Source organism: Orycteropus afer, unplaced genomic scaffold (genome assembly GCF_000298275.1).
Source record: "Orycteropus afer afer isolate SDZICR_OR568_19922 unplaced genomic scaffold, OryAfe1.0 scaffold00454, whole genome shotgun sequence".
Taxonomy (NCBI): Eukaryota; Metazoa; Chordata; class Mammalia; order Tubulidentata; family Orycteropodidae; genus Orycteropus; species Orycteropus afer.
This window is the reverse complement of record NW_006922041.1, coordinates 147,848-165,228: the sequence shown is the minus strand read 5'-3', so window position 1 is coordinate 165,228 and position 17,381 is coordinate 147,848. Positions and strand designations below refer to the sequence as shown.

The 17,381-nt window shown below is 40.2% G+C and overlaps 1 protein-coding gene across 1 annotated transcript in view; it reads left to right on the top strand.

The window, feature by feature from the left end:
• Positions 1–17,381, top strand: part of ATP10B (ATPase phospholipid transporting 10B (putative)) — a 188,388-nt gene that overhangs the window by 91,663 nt on the left and 79,344 nt on the right. Inside the window, exons 10-11 of the mRNA XM_007954247.2 lie at positions 5,007–5,198; positions 7,924–8,524. Coding sequence (XP_007952438.1) covers positions 5,007–5,198; positions 7,924–8,524 — 793 coding nt within the window. The remainder of the gene's footprint in view (positions 1–5,006; positions 5,199–7,923; positions 8,525–17,381) is intronic.

Here is a 17,381-nt window from a genome sequence, read left to right as displayed (position 1 = left end):
CCTCCTTGGGTTTCCGAGGCAGTATCACTACAGAAGTAGATTGCCCAACCTTCCTTCCGAGGAGTGGCTGGTGGGTTTGAACAATCAGCCTTCTGGTTAGCAGTTGCAAAAAGGGCAAGGAGACCACATCTCCTGACCTCTTCTAACCCCACAAGAGGTAGACAGAATCACCATCAATAGCCCAAGGTCTATTACTGCAAAGCCAGACATGCTGCCTCCCTCCAGCCCTTCCTCTCAAAGCACCCACCACCTCTCTCCTGGGTTCGATGACTCACTGCAGGGGCCACACAGAACTCACAGATTATGGGGTTTATTAGGAAAGCACCAGGCTACAATTCAAATTCAGGAAAACTGCTCAGTTTCTTTCCCAGCCCACAGTCTCTCTCCTAACAGTCTCTCTCCCAACAGTGAGTGTCCCTCGGTGTCTCACTCAGCAATGAGTGTCTCTTGCATCTCTTTCACAGCAGTGCATGGCTCTTTCAGGAGCGCATGTCTCTTTCAGCAGCACATGTCTCTTTCAGCAGCATGTCTTCCTCAACCAGCAGTCAGAGAGAGACTTCTTCTGCCTCTAGGGGGCCTCCTTTTGAGCCTGGCAGAGTGGCCAAACTAAACAATCATAACATCAGAATTCTAAGCACCTGAGAGAGAGCAGGAACCTCCCAGAATATTGCTTTGTGTTGCCCCAATAGAAATACCCCAGGTGGATAACTTTTATAATCAGGAGCTCCTCAGTTGCTCACAGCAAATTCCACCACAGAGTTTACAAAGACTTATGGCTAGAAAAGCCATACCAGGTAATTTACTACATGGCAGCAGTCAAATGCCTTAGGCACTACGCTACCAGAGCTCCCTAATCTTTATGGAAGTAGATCGCCCAGTCTGCCTTCCATAGAGCAGCTGGTGGGTTTGAACTGCTGACCTTCTGGTTAGCAGTTAAGTGCCTTATCCACTGGAGCTAGTGGGTTCAAACTATAAACCTTCCATCTAGCAGCCAAGCACTTTTCCATTGCACCACCACGGCTCCTGAAACAACTGGTAGACCCACAAATTTATGTTTCTTTCCTTTGGAGAAATAATCTGGCCTAAAGACTCAAAGATGGGCTCATTGTTTTTAAGTGTCCTAAGTGCCAAGTTTCTAAATGCTAATGGTCCAGGCAAGAAACCAGTGAGCTCTGAGCAAAAGGAATCATGAAGAACTTTGCCCTGCAGAGACAAGTCTGTGGTGAGTGGTTAAAGGTTAACTTGGCATCTGTTGTTAACACCTGCAGTTTTGGCCTGGAGCCAGAGAGAAATAAATTCTTCGTGGGGAAGTTTGTTTTTTTTTTGTTTGTTTGTTTTTTTGTTTGTTTTATTTTGTTTTAATGCATCTCTGTATGATTAAATGGCAATATATTCTAGTTGCTTTTGAGCCAACTCCAGTTCATGGTGACCCTATGTGTGTCAGAGTAGAATTGTGCTCCATAAGATTTTCAATGGCTGATTTATTTAGAAGTAGATCACCAGGGCTTTCTTCCAAGACATCTCTGAGTGAACTCAAACCTCCAATCTTTTGCTTAGCAGCCAAGCACATTAACCATTTAAATCACCCAGGGACTCTTGAAATACATCAAAGAAGAGTTTTAACATTGGTTAATCAATAGGACAGTAGCATGGTGTCCTAGAAAGTAGTCAGTGAACAAATTTTGGGGGACACCTGCAATCTGTCAGGCACTGGGGACACATCAGAGGATAACAGTCTCTGCCCTTATGGTATTTATAGGCTAAAGGATAAATGGGCATTGGGTAAATAACTTGCTAAATCATCTGAACTATGCCACAGTTTGGTAATCCATAAATGAGGGAATTCGCATAGCTTGGGGCAAGGCAACACACTGTCAGAAGCTGGAGTTAGGTGAGAGCTAATCTAGTTCTGACCCTCCTTCATTGTGCAGTTCACTTCCCTCCCCTCTGGTACTTAGTTTCATTATCAGGAAAATAGAAGCTTTGGCTTTAATGACCTCCAAGCTTGGTCCCAACTCTGAGTATCTGTGATAAATGTCAAAAACATCCCATTCATGTACTCAACAAAATGAAATCTGTTTCCTGAGAAAAGAAGATTCTCATTATCCCCCTTATAATCCTATGGACTGTCTGCTGAGCCCTAAGGATTATATCTGCAAACTCTTCAGTGTACTTGGTATTCCAGACATGAAAAGGCTGTCTGTTAGCATATCTCAAAGGCCACTTTCTTGTCATGGGGGGTCCTGTCTGGCATAGTATGGATTCTGGAATCAGAATATCTGGAATCAGCTGAAGGAATCTCTTCAATTTATTGGGTGACCTAGGATAAGACTCTTAAGTAACTTTTGTGAGCTTCCTCATCTGAAATACAGAGGTAACTGGGAGGATAATAGTACTGGACATGCAGTGTTGCTCTAGGCAGGGATGAAATGAGGTAACAGATGTAATTGATATGTAAGAAGCACTAAATGAAAAGGAACAATCATTAATATTGTCAGGAATGGACTCAGATTTCCTTGAGTGGTATTGGTAAACTGATGGTGGGTACTGTCATATGATGTCAACTGATAGACCCTGGAATCTATCCAAAGTGATTTGCAGAGAAGCATTAATAAAGGAAAAGTGCTGCTGTACAGTGGCCACAGAGAGGAAAAACTCCAGACTGGCAGTTAAGGGGTCTGAGTTCTTATTCTGGCTTAATACTGACTCACTGGTGACATAGGTCAAGTCAGCTCACCTCTATGAGTCTCAACTAAGTTGGGACTGCTCAAATTGTCAGCAGAACCAGATGAGGTCACATAAATGACACTGATTGGAAAGGTAGAAAGTATTTCATGAATGTGAACTTTTATTATGAGGACTACACACAAAGGCAGGCAAGATGGGAAGTGTCTGCTTCCCTCTCAAGGTTTCTGAAAATTGTGACACCATGTCACATGGATGGTTCACCACTACTCACAGAGCAGTGAAAGGAAATGCAGATTTCATGCAGATCTGCCATCATTTTTCCTTTTAATAAATAGGTTTTTCTGGAAGTTGTCTTCTTAAGGTAGTAAGAACGAGAAGATGGTGTGACTTTGACTCTTGAAAAGTTCCCCAAGTGAAGGTTGGAACTATCTAAAGAGGGTGCTTCAACACATTAATAGTCACTTTTCCCCTTAATCTTCCTATATTATCGGAAAAATCCAACTCTTATAACTCCAGGAAACAAGGTCAAAACCAAACCATACTGGTTGGTGTCAAGTTGATTCTGACTCATTGCAACCCCAGGTGAGAGAGGAGAACTACTCCAGGGTTTACTTGGCTGCAGTCTTTATAGAAGCAAACTTCCAGGCCTTTTTTTCCATAGCACCATTGAGTAAGTTTGAATGGCCAATCATTTAGGTTAGTAGTCCAGTGCAAAACATGTCCACCACCCAGGGACCTTCTAGGAAACCAGAAACTCTAGATATGTCTAGGTTTCCTCCTCTTATCTGTGGCAGCAGCCTCAGAGAAGATAAAATATGACTTCTGGAGTCATTTGATCTAGTAGTCAGAGAAGTCTTGGGACTCTTTTCCCACAGTATTTGTTTTTTTCTTCTTTTGTTTGTTTTTTTGTTTTTTGTTTTTTGGTTTTTTTAATCTTTATTTGGGTTCTTATTTGTAAAGACATTAGCTCATTGGCCCTCACACAGGTTCTCAACCTGCATGAATCATTCAAAATCCCCTCCATGCATCTTTTTCTACCATTGACTCTCTTCCCTCTAAACTTTAATTCAACTGTGAACTGTGAACACTAATAGAAATGGTGGGAGCTTCTTTATGAACAGCTTTTGTTATATCCAACTGTAAACTATAGTTGGAGCTCCAGAAGATACAACCTCATGGAAAACGAGTCTTTTCTTTATGGTATTTACTTTATCTCCAGAGAGATGGAACATGCCCATAAGACAAGTGTATTTAGATTATAAATCAATATGTAGTGAGTTCCAAAAGGATGTAACAAAAGGTAACTCCTATAAAGATGTAAAAAATTGGAGACCCATGAGTCAGAGCCAGCCCATAGAAATATGTTTTAGAAACTAGAAGATCTTACAGGAGATTTGGCAAACTAGACCAGCATTTGGGCATTTCACTGGGCAGAGCAGTTGCTGCCTTTTAGATAAGATAGGACTTGCCAGGTCTCCACAGTCCCTGTGACTCTTATAGTGTCTTCATCTGTACCTTGGCCCATTCCCTCATCCACCTTACCTACCTGACTGCTGTGAACATTTTGAGTTCAAGACCCTGTTATTGTGGCTCAGAAGAAAGAGAATTCAGTGTGGGTTGAATAAGGTCTCATGGACAGCTGGGACTTTTCATAGTTATCAAAGTCTAGGAAGGACTCTAGCAGACAGAAGAGGATTTTGCAAACATAGTGTAATCAGAGACAAAGAAGGGGAGTATAGATCCAGGAGGCAGCAAACAGACTACCTGGCTGAGCTGGGGATCCACGTTGAGAAGTGATGGATTAAAAAGAAAGGAAATGCAAATTGTGGATGAATATAGATGTCAGATTTGGGACTTTGGATTTGATCATGTTAACAATGGAAATGTCCTGAATATTTTTGGAGACCAAGAGTAGCATGAGCAAAATGGTGTTTTAGGAAGAATGGAGTGGTACTGATACATATGGAATGTTAGAAAGAAAAGAGGTGAGAGGGAGCAACATCAGGAAAGAGGCTGATCCAGAAATCCAGGACTGGTGGAAAGCAAGCCTGAGTGCAACTGGAAGCAGCAGAAATAGGGAGACACTGAGAGGGAAGAACTACTAGGACCTGGTAACTGACAGACATGTGGGGTTGAAGGAGAGGGAGGAATCAAATAAGGACCTGAAATCCTAGGCCTGCAGCTTGGGAAGATGTACTGGATGCAAGACTAGAGGGATGACTGTATGATCCTTACCACCTATGCACTGAACCCTGCTGGAGAGGGCCTTTCTTCCCAATGTCTTTGGGAAAACTCTCACTCAGGCCTTTCTTTACCAGGAAAAAGATGTGACTCCAGATAAAAACCTACTGACCAAGGTGCGGGATGCTGCTCTGTGGCTAGAGACCTTGTCAGACACCAGGCCTGCCACACCTTCCCTCTCCACCACCTCCTCCATTGCTGACTTCTTCCTGGCCCTCACCATCTGCAACTCCGTCATGGTCTCCACAACCACTGAGCCTAGGCAGAGGGTAAGGACTGGAGATGGTAGAGGTAGGTAAGAAGGGAGGCAGGGAGGTAGAGAGAAGGGTAGGAGTGAGGGGAGAAGCCCTCAACAGGAAGAGAAGACACCTGGGCTTTAGCCAGTGTCACTGTCTCATCACTGGAAAATCATGAACAACTCTGTGATCCTTTCTGGACCTCAGTTTCCTCATTTTTAAATAAATGGATAAAATTATATATGAGGTCTCTCTGTAGCTTTCAAATTTGTGTCAAATCTGTCAGCACAGTTAATATTTCCTGGGCACTTACTCTATGCCAGGCACCATGCCAAACAATTATCTGCATAATCATTTAATCTTCACAACCCAACAACCCTATGAGGTATATCCTTGGATTTAACAAGTGAATAAACTGTGGTTCAGAGAGCAAAAGTAATTTATCAAAGAGTATATGGTTAGTACATGGTGAACCCTCCGTATGACTTAATAATGGCTCATAATAATGTTATGCATACTGGCCTCTGATTTTATAAGTTGTTGTTGCTGACAGTTGCTGTGGAGTCAATCCCCAACTCATGGCAACCCCACATACAATGGAACAAAACCCTGCCTGTGCCACCCTTATGATCTTTTATAGATCAGATTTGTGATCCATAGGGTTTTCTTTGACTGCTTTTCAGAATTAGATCACCAGGCCTTTCTTCCATGTCTGTGGTAGTTAAGGTTATGTATCAACTTGGCTGGGCCTGGTTGAGTGGCTGGCAGCTGGATGTAGTTGTTCCCCATGGTGAGATTGGTAATTAATTCCATGGTGGAATCTACTGGAGGAGCTGAGTAGCTGCTTTAGGGATGTGGTCTTCTTCCAGTATATAAGAAGCAACTTTGAGGAAGGTCTCCAGCTTTTTGGCATGCTTGAACCCTGCATGTGGCCAGGTCATTGTTCAACAGTCTGCCACACCCTACCCATCTTGGGACTTGTCCTGGACTTGGAATTAGTGGCCTGCCATTGTTCGGTAACATTGGGACTGTGCCTTTTTACTTATTGACCTTGGGTTTGTCAGCCTCAGCAGCCAGAAGTTGTCTGAGAGAAGAAAAGCCTCCAGCTTCAGTGGGCTGAGAGCAAGAGGCAGAGCTGAAACCCAGGGTTGACGGGGCTTTCACCCAGCCCCTAGAGCCTGGCACTTTGAACTCAGATTTAAAGCCTCCAAACTGTAAGAGAATAAACTCCTGTTTGTTAAAGCCATCCCTTTTGTGGTTTTTTGTTAGAGTGGCACTAGGTAAGCAAAACAATGACCATCTTAGTCTGAAAACTCCACTGAAACCTGTTTAGCATCACAGAAATACACAAGCCTCCACTGACAGACAGGTGATGACTGTACATGAGGTACACTGTGTGGGAGTCAAACTCACATCCCCCTCATGGAAGGCAAGGATTCTACCACTGAGCCACTAATGCCCCCATACTCTTTTTAAAAAATATAATTTATTTTGTTGTTGTTGTTGTTGAGAATATACACAGCAGGACATACACCAATTCAACAATTTCTGCATGTACAATTCAGTAACATCCATTTGCTTTTGTATAGAGGCTAAAAAATAACATTAGTCGTAATGTTCAGCTAATGGAGATAATGCAGCATTTTGATTTTTTAGTACTGAAGGTAGATTTGTTAATTAGCTGCACACTCTCACCCAAGCTCCTTGTGAGTCATTGATGAGAATAATTGGTTGTACAATGTATGACTATGAAACAAAGAAAGAAAGTTCACTCAGGCACCAAATCAGGAACACCCCTTATTAAGTCCAGATTCCAAGCCACCCTGAACTTCTCAGCCATGGAAAAGTAGTCAGGTTATCAAAAGTCTTCAGAGAGCTTTGGGAGGTAGGAAGCATTATCTGAGAAATTAACTGTATTTTTTGATACAAGAAGAAGAACCATTTTGGGAGGATCAGTATCAAACACTCAATTTTCAAGTTAATAGGAGAAGAGGGGGCTTTAGCTGGCAGACAGGTCAGTGTTAAAAGAGCCCAGTCTCTGGAGTCAAGCAGATTAGTCAGGTCCCAGCTCCACTACTTACACATTATGTGATAGTGACCAATTTACTTAACCTCTTTGTGCATCAGTTTCCTCATCTATGAATTGGGATAATCTGACAGTAGCCCATAGAGTTGCTAGGAGAATGAAATGAAACAGTGCAGACAGAGATAAAGCAGCTAAGACTATGACCCAGGTTTGGGGAATGTGAGTTCTTGCTATGCATCTGGCATTTGTCTCCATTTCCTTCCTTTCTCCATGATCAGACTCACTCATTGCTGTGGAGTTGGACCCAAGTCATAGTGACCTTTCCTTGGGTTTCCAAGTCGGTGTCTTGGAATGGATATGGAAGTAGATTGCTTTGCCTTCCTTCCAAGGAGTGGCTGGTGGGTTTGAACCACCAGACTTCTGGTTAGCAGTCTAATGCCTTAGGCACTACGCCACCAGAGCTCTTATAATCAGACTGGGAGGGTCAAAAGATGGAGAAAATGATCATTGACCATCCTTGAATATTAAGGCTGCAAAGAAACATCTTGCTTAACTCAATCAATCATTTTACAGGTGGGTAAACTGAAGCCCATTGTGGGAAGGAGACTTAACCTACAATCATAGAAACACAGATAATCACCTTGCAAAATGACCATCATCTTCTGCCATGAGAGAGCTTGATATTTTGTCCAACACTGATAGTAATGTTCTATTTTTCTTCCTTCACTCAAGGTCACCATGCCATCCTCAACCAAGGCTCTGGGGGTGTCCCTAGAAAAGATTCAGCAACTCTTCCAGAGGTTGAAGCTGTCAAACCTCAGCCAGTCATTCTCATCCACAGTGCCCTCTGACACAGACCTGGAAGAGAGTTTGGGAACCAACATGCCCACCACAGACTCGGATGAGAGAGACGATGTGTCTGTGTGTAGTAGAGACTACTCCACTGATGGTGGCTACAAAAGTAGCACATGGGACCAGGGTGACATCGTGGGATCTGGGGAGGCCCCTCCACTGAAGGAGGTGCTGGAGGCTCCGGTCCCGGGCCTGGCTAGTCCCGAGTTCTGTTATGAGGCCGAGAGCCCTGATGAGGCAGCCCTGGTGCATGCTGCCCATGCTTACAGCTTCACTCTGGTGTCCCGCACACCTGAGCAGGTGACTGTGCGCCTGCCTCAGGGCACCTGCCTCACCTTTGACCTTCTTTACACCCTGGACTTCGACTCTGTCAGGAAGAGGATGTCTGTGGTTGTGAGGCACCCACTGACTCAAGAAATCATAGTCTACACCAAGGGCGCTGACTCAGTCATCATGGACCTGCTTGAAGATCCAGACTGTGGTAAGTAACCCTCACAATGAGGCTGCAAGAACAGAGGACTTGTAGTTTAAAAGGCAGTATGGAATGGTAATTAGGAGCTCAGATTATACTGTCAGGCCCACAGATGCTTTCCTCAAAGCAGGTTCCATAGTCAAATGAACATACTATGTTAGGCATCTCTTCACATGAAGAATCCCAGTACACACTAGCATATTAAAGGCTCTAAGCAGTCTTCTAAACATATAAGGTGGGAAAAACATCCCCCAGGCAGCAGAAAGCAGCAGTAGACAGGGCCAGCGGCCAGAACAGGTAGGGGGACACCCAGGAACTGAGCAGAGAAGTTGGAACGGCTAAGGGAGATGAACTTGTCTGTTGGTTTGTTGTACTGTGGTGGCTTGCATGTTGCTGTAAGGCCAGAGGCTGTGCCAGCAGGGGTCCCCATGGTGGACCAATTTCAGACTGAGAAAGACTCAGATGAAGTACGAGGCCATCCACTTCTCAAAGAATTGGCCAGTGAAAACTTTATGAATAGTAGTGAAACACTGTCTAATATATTACTGGAAAATTTTATGAATAGCACTGAAACATTGTTCAATACAGTGCCAGAAGATGAGCCCCTCAGGTCTGAAGGCATGCAAAATATGACCGGGAAAGAGCTGACTGATCAAAGTAGAGACTACCTTAATGATATGGACAAAGTAGAGCTTTCAAAACCTCCATTTGCTGAAGTGGCATGATTCAATATGAGAAGAAACAGCTGCAAACATCCATTAATAATAGGAACACAGAATGTACAAAATATGAATCTAGGAAAATTGGAAGTTGTCAAAAATGAAATGGAACACATAAAGATTGATATCCTAGCCATAAGTGAGCAGAAATGGACCAGTTTTGACCATTTTGAATCAGATAACCATATGATCTACTATGCCAGGAATGACAAATTGAAGAGGAATGGTGTGGCATTCATTGTCACAAATGTTTCAAGATCTATCCTGAAGTACAATACTATCAGTGATAGAATAATTTCCATATGCCTGCAAGGAAAGCCTGTTGATACTACTATTATTCAAATTTACACACCAACCCAAAACCAAAGATGAGGAAATTGAAGATGTTTACCAAATTCTGCAGTCTGAAATTAACCAAACATGCAATCAAGATGTGTTGATTATCACTGGTAATTGGGATGCAAATCTTGGAAATAAAGACAAATCACCAGTAGTTGGAAAATTTGCCCTTGGAGATAGAAATAATGCTGGTGATCTCGTGATAGCATTTTGCAAGACCAAGTACACAGAGTACTTCACCAGACAGAGTACACAAGAATCAAATTGACTACATCTGTGGCAAGAGAAGATGGAAAAGCTCAATATCTTCAGCCAAAACAAGGCCAGGAGCTGACTGTGGAACAGACCATCAACTGCTCATATACAAGTTCAACTTAAAGTTGAAGACAATTAAAACAAGTCTACAAGAGCCAAAATATGACCTTGATAATATCTTTCCTGAATTTAGAGACAATTTAAAGAAAAGATTTGATGCATTGAATGCCAATGACCAAAAACCAGAGGAATTGTGGGATGACATCAAGAGCATCATCCATGAAGAAGCCAAAAGGTCGTTTAAAAGACAGGAAAGGGAGAAAAGACCAAAATGTATGTCAAAAGAGACTCTGAAACTTGCCTTTGAGTGTAGAGTAGCTAAAGCAAAGGGAAGAAATTACAAGATCAAAGAGCTGAACAGAAGATTTCAAAGAGCAGCTCAAGAAGACAAAGTCAATTATTATAATGAAATGTTCAAAGAGTTGAAGTTGGAAAACCAAAAATGAAGAACATATTTGGCATTTCTCAAGCTGAAAGAACTGAAGAAAAAATTTAAGCCTCAAGTTGCAATACTGGAAGATTCTATGGGCAATATATTGAATGATGCAGGAAACATCAAAAGAAGATGGAAAAAAATATACAGTCACTGTACCAAAAAGAATTGGTCAATGTTCATCTATTTTAGGAGGTGGCATATAATCAAGAACCAATGATATTGAAGGAAAAAGTTGAAGCTTCACTGAAGGAAGTGGTGAAAAACAAGGTTTCAGGAATTGATGGGATAACCATTGAGATGATTCAACAAACATGCTGCACTGGAAACACCCACTTGGCTATGCCAAGAGATTTGAAAGACAACTACCTGGCCAACTGACTGAAAGAGATCTATATTTGTACCCATTCCAAAGAAAGGTGATCCCACAGAATGTGTAAATTATCAAACAATATCATTAATATTGTTCACAAGTAAAATCTTACTGAACATAACTCAAAAATGATTACAGCAGTATATTGACAGAGAACTTCCAGAAATGCAAACTAGATTCAGGAGAGGACATGGAACAAGGCATACCATTGCTTATGTCAGAGGGATCTTTGCTCAAAGCAAAGAATAATAGAAAGATCTTGTGTTTTATTGACCAGGCAAAAGCATTTGATTTTGTGGATTATAACAAATTATGGACAACATTGAGAAGAATGGGAATTGCAGAACACTTACTTGTGATCATGAGAAACTTGTACATAGACCAAGAGGCTGTTGTTCAAACAGAAGAAGAGGACATTGCATGTTTTAAAATCAAGAAGGGAGTGCATCAGAGTTGTATCCTTTCACTATAGTTGTTTAATCTGTATATGCTGAGTAAATAATCTGAGAAACTGGACTATATGAAGAAGAATGTGGCATCAGGATTGGAGGAAGAATCACTAACACCTATGTTATGCAAATGACACATTGCTTGCTAAAAGTGAGGATGACTTGAAGCAGTTACTGACGAAGATTCAAGAATACACTCTGCAGTATGGATTACACCTCATTATAAAGAAAACAAAAATCCTCACAATGGGACTAATAAGAAGCATCACGATAAATGGAGAAAAGACTGAAGTTGTCAGGGACTTCATATTACTTGATTCTATAATCAACACAAATGGAAGCAGCAGTCAAGATATCAAATGTCATACAATATTGGGCAAATCTTCTGCAAAGGACCTCTTTCAAGTGCTGCAGAACAAAGATGTTTCCTTGAAGACTAATAAGCATGCGCTTGACACAGGCCATGGTATTTTCAATCACTTCATATGCGTGAGCTGGACAATGAAAAAGGAAGACCAAAGAAGAGTCAACGCTTTTGAGTTGTAGTGCTGGCAAAGAATGTTGAAAGTACCATGGACTGCTATAAGAACTGATGGATCTGTCCTGGAAGAGGTACAGCCAGATTGCTCCTTGGAAGAGAGAATGGCAAGACTTAGTCTCACCTACTTTGGTCATGTTGTAAGAAGGGACCATTCCCTGGAGAATGATATCATGATATCATGATAAAATGGAGGGACAACGAAAAATGGGAAGGCCCTCAACGAGATGGATTGACACAGTGGCTGCAACAATGGGCTTAGGTATAGCAAAGATTGTGGGGTTGGCACAGGACCGGGCAATGTTTCGTTCTGCTGTACATGAGGTCACTATGAGTCAGAGATGACTTGACCACACCTAACAACAACAACAACAACAAGCAGTCTTGAAGTAGAGAAACATATTTATTCACCTCAGTTTCCAGTTTTCCAAATTCATTTTAAAAAGAGGTTATACATCTCCACACTATTCTTTGTGGCAGGACATCTATTACAATACCCTAAGTACACCTTGGGTTGTGCAAATGGTTAACATGCTTAGATACTCACCAAAGGGTTGGAGACTTGAGACTACCCAGAGATGACATGGAAGAAAGATCTAGCTATCTACTTCTTAAAAATCAGCCATTTAAAACCTATGAAGCACAGCTACTCTGACACACATGGGGTCACAACACAACTGGTTGTGTGTATGTGTGTGTATGTGTGTGTGCATGTGTGTGCATGTGTGTGTGGTTTGTTTTGTTGAGAATAGTCTGTAGTCTTAACTTTTTTTTTTGGTGGGGGGTTGGGGGTTGGAAATAGAAGCCAAATGGGACACACAGAGTAGTAACTTAGAAGAGATCACACAACTAACTGGTGGTAAATCCCAGGCCCAGGTCTTCTAAATCCTCAGTCAGGCTCAGTTCACTCTGGGAAGCCTCAGGTGTCCTTCTTATCATCCTTTTCCCTAGCCTTCCCAAAGTGTATTTTCATAAATGTGCTGAGCCAGAAAAATGTTCCAAAGTTCCTACATATCAGTGTCCAATTTTGGAGGAGCATGAATTAGTGTGAAGCCATTTTCTGATTGCTAACAAGGAGAAGACAGCTATGGGGCTATGATTCTCCCAGGATAGTAGATTCCAGCCAAGCTTTAGAATTGCCCAGGCAGCCCTGTGCCTCCTGCATTATCAGCTGTGGATCAGAGCCAAGCAGTTTATGGGGATTGATGAGTGTTTAGAATAGGAAGGCTAATTAGGCCTCTCCATCCCCAGCTCCTGGCAGACAAAGGAATTCAGTGCTTCTGAGTAAAGGGAACCATGGCACTATCTCCCTTGGCAGCAGCCATCTAAGCTGCCCTGGAGATGTCTCTTTATTTGTCCCTCAATGGATTTCAAGCTGGAGTAGAGATGCTTCCAATAAAAGACACATATACAATATTACTATAAGAATTAAGAAACTTAAAAGGAAAAAGAGAGAAAAATACCCCATGTTTAGTATATTTACCAGACTCCAATATTCAACTGGGCTATGAGGTTCCTGGCAGCCTGAGGAAAAAGGTAACTTAAATGCTCACAAATGGAATTTAAGTGATGGTGGCTATTGGAAATAAAATACTGAAAATAGTGCTCCATGGAACATTCTCCAGAATAGACCATATGTTAGCCCATAAAGCAAGGCTCAATAAACTTAAAAAGATTGGAATACTACAAAGCAACTTCTCAGATCACTGTACTATAAAATTAGAAATCAAATAAAATCAGGAAAATCAAATCAAATATATGGAAACTGAATATAACACCCTGCTTAAAAATTACTAGGAATTGAAAAAATAAAAAAATGAATTAAAAATTTCCTTGAATCAAATGAGAATGGAAACACAACATACCAAAATCTTTGGGATACAGTAAAAGCAATGCTCAGAGGACAATTGATAGCAATAAATATACATATCAGAGAAGAGTGATCCAAAATCAAAATTTTAACCCAACATCTTCACCAATTAGGAAAATAAAATAGCAAATAAAGCCTACAGTTACCAGAAAAAAAGGGAATAATAAACATATGACCAGAAATAAAAGAAACAGAAAAACAATAGAAATAATACACAGACTAGAGCTTGGTTCTTTGAAAGGATTAATAAAATTGACAAACCCCTGATAAATTTAAGAAAGGAAAAGATGGAAGTAACATGAATAACAATGAAATAGGTGATGTCAAAACAACCAATTGAGGACTTCCGGTAAGATGGCAGGATAGGCAGACAAGCTACACATTTACTCTTCAACAAAGAAAAAGAGAAACCAATTGACAGAGATACAGAAGGTAATCCTGGAGCCCTGAGCTGTGAAAGGAATTATACAGAAGATGGATTAGGCAACAACTAGTGGAAGAACCTGAATGAAAACACCAAGTACAGGGACAGATGAAGCTGTGGACTGTGGAACCAATAGCCTAAATATATTTCCAAGTGGTGTTGGGACTTGAGAATTGACCTAAAGATCAGCCCTGGTCATCAAGGATTGCAGGAAAGGGAAACAGCAAAGAAGGAGACAACCTGAGCTGTGGACTTCAAGTGTCTGGTGGGTACAGCCATTTGATTGGTTACAAGCAATGGTCATTTTGGATATTTAAAGTGACAGCATTCTCATTCAAATTCCAGGAATCTAAGAATAAGCTTTACTTGCCAAGGACAGCAAAGACATATGGGAAGCTGACAACAGAAAAGGAGACAGGTGGTGAGTGTATAAGTGCTACCACCTAGTGAATAGAGGAGCACAGCACCCTGCATACTTAGGTAACATCCAAACAAAACAAAGAAAATGAAAATCTTGGAAAAATCACTCCAACATACAACCACCAATTAAATATAAACACAAAAATGTCACAATGTCTCAGAGACAACAGATCATCATAGTCCACACAAAGAAGCAAGATAAAGCAGGAGAAACAAGTGACCAGGACACAGACACAGAACACATCCTTCAGGAAGAAACAGCATTGGAACACCCTGATAAGGAATTCAAAAGAATTGTATTTAGGTGCCTTCAACAGATTGAGAGACAGATCAGGGAAACCACTGACAAAACTGAGGAAAACACAGAGAAAACCCTAAAATAATTTCGAAAAACTACAAGAACAAAATGACAAAATAAATGAAAAGTTAGAAATGAACAAAATCTACAAATAGAAATCTGGAAGATTAATACTAGATTTTCAGAAATAGATAACATATTGAACAAGCAAAGGAGTAGAATTGAATCAATGGAAGACAGAATTACTGAACATGAAAACAAATACCTGAATACATTTTTGGGAAGGGGTCAATCAGAAAAAAGATCAAAACAAAATGAAGAAACCCTAAGGTTCATGTGGGATACCATCAAAAAGAATAACCTATGTGTAATCAGAATTCCAGAACAGGAAGAGACAAATAAAACTACAGAGAAAATTGTCTAAGATTTGTTGGAAGAGAATTTCCCTGGTAAGATGAAAGATGAGAATATATCCATTGAAGTAGTTCAACGAACCCCAAAAAGGATAGACCCTAAAAGAAAATCACCAGGACATACCATCATCAAACTTACTAAAACCAAGACAAAGAAAGAATCCTGAAAGCAACACAGGGAAAACAAAAAGTTACCTACAAGGGACATCCAATAAGACTGAGCTCAGATATCTTGGTAGAAACCATGCAAGCAAATAGACAAAGGAATGGTATATATAAAACCATGGAAGAAAAAAACTCCAACCAAGAATTATATACCCAGCAAAATTGTCCTTCAAATATGATGATGAAATTAGGACATTTCCAGATAAACAGAAATTAAGGGAATTTGTTAAAAGAAGACCACCCTTACAAGAGATACTAAAGGAAGTCCTTTGGACAGAGAACAAACAATAGCAAATAACAACTGACTATTAACACACATGATGACATAACCCAGAAACCAACCCAGTTATGGAAGTATCTGAAGGAAATAAGCTTACAAGATTATAAACAGGGAACAAGAGACATCAATTGACAAATGAGGACAACTACAAACAAAAAGAGGGAAAAAATTGTGTAGTTACAGAACTTCTAAATGGTAAGGAAGTCAAGAAAATTGCAAGATAGAAGGGACTGTTCTGAACTTGAGAAGAAAACTATAAATCACAGGGTAACCTCAAAGAAAAATGATAAACCTTCACATCAAAATAAAAAAGAGGACCAGCACAAATATTTAGCAAATATTAAAACAATAGCAATGAAGGAAGTGATAACACGATTCATAAACAAAACAAGCTCAGCACAGAAAATTATAAGGAACAAATAAATCAGCAACATGACAAAAAAGCACATAACAAAATGGTAACAACAAATTCATGCTTGTCAATAATTATACTGGATGTCAGTGGATTAAACATACCACTCAAGAGATGAAGAGTTGCAGAATAGATAAGAAAACATACCCATAAATATGCTGTCTACAACACCTTAGAGAGAGAGAAAAATAGACTAAAATACAAAGGTTGAAAAAAGATATATCCAGCAAATGGCAACCATAAAAGAGCAGGAGCGGCAACATTAATTTCTGATAAAATTGACTTTAAGACAAAAATCACCATAAGAGACAAGGAAGGACGTTATATAATGATTAAAGGATCAATTGAACAAGAGGACGTAACAACAATAAATATCTATGCACCCAGTGAAAGAGCCCCAAAATACATAAACCAGACTAACACAACTGAAAACACAAACAGATGACTCCACAGTCATAGTAGGAGACTTTAATATACCACTTTCAATCAAAGATAGAACAACTGGAAAGAAACTCAACAAAGACACAGAAGAAGTAAAAAATACAATCCACCAACTTGACCTTATAGACATCTACAGAGGACTTTACTCAACAATTGCACAATATACACTCTTTTCCAGTGCATATGGAACATTCTTCATGATAGACCATATATTAGGCCACAAAACAAGCCTCAATAAATTTAAAAACACTGAAATACTGCAAAGCATCTTCTCAGATCACAATGCTATCAAATTAGAAATCAACAATAGGAAGATGAACAGAAAAAGAGCAAACACATGGAAACTGAATAGCACCCTCCTTGAAAATGACTGGGTAATAGAAGAGATGAAAAATGAAATTTAAAAGTTCCTTGAAACAAACTAGAACAAAAACACAACATACCAAAATCTTTGGGACGCAGCAAAAGTAGTGATGAGAGGCTAATTTAGAGCAATAAATGCACACATCAAAAAAGAAGAAAGAGCCAAAATCAACCCCTTAACCCAAAATCTCCAACAATTAGAAAAAGAGCAGCAAAAAACAATCTACAATCACCAAACAAAGATTCTACCAGAAATAAATGAAACAGAAAATAGAAAAACAATTTTAAAAAAAGGTCAACAAGACTAGAAGTTCGTTCTTTGAAAAGATTAATAAAATTGACAAGCAACTGGCAAATTTAACAAAGAAAAAGAGGAAGAGAACAAAAATAACATGAACAAGAAATGGATTGGGTGACATCACTACAGAACCAACAGAAATTAAAAGGGTAATATCAGGATACTATGAAGAACTATACTCCCCAAAAATTTGAAAATCTAGAAGAAATGGACAGATTTCTGGAGCATACTACTTACCTAAACTAACAGAGGTTGAGGTAGAAAATTTAAACAGACCCATAACAAAAGAAGAAATTGAACAGGTCATAAAAAAAAT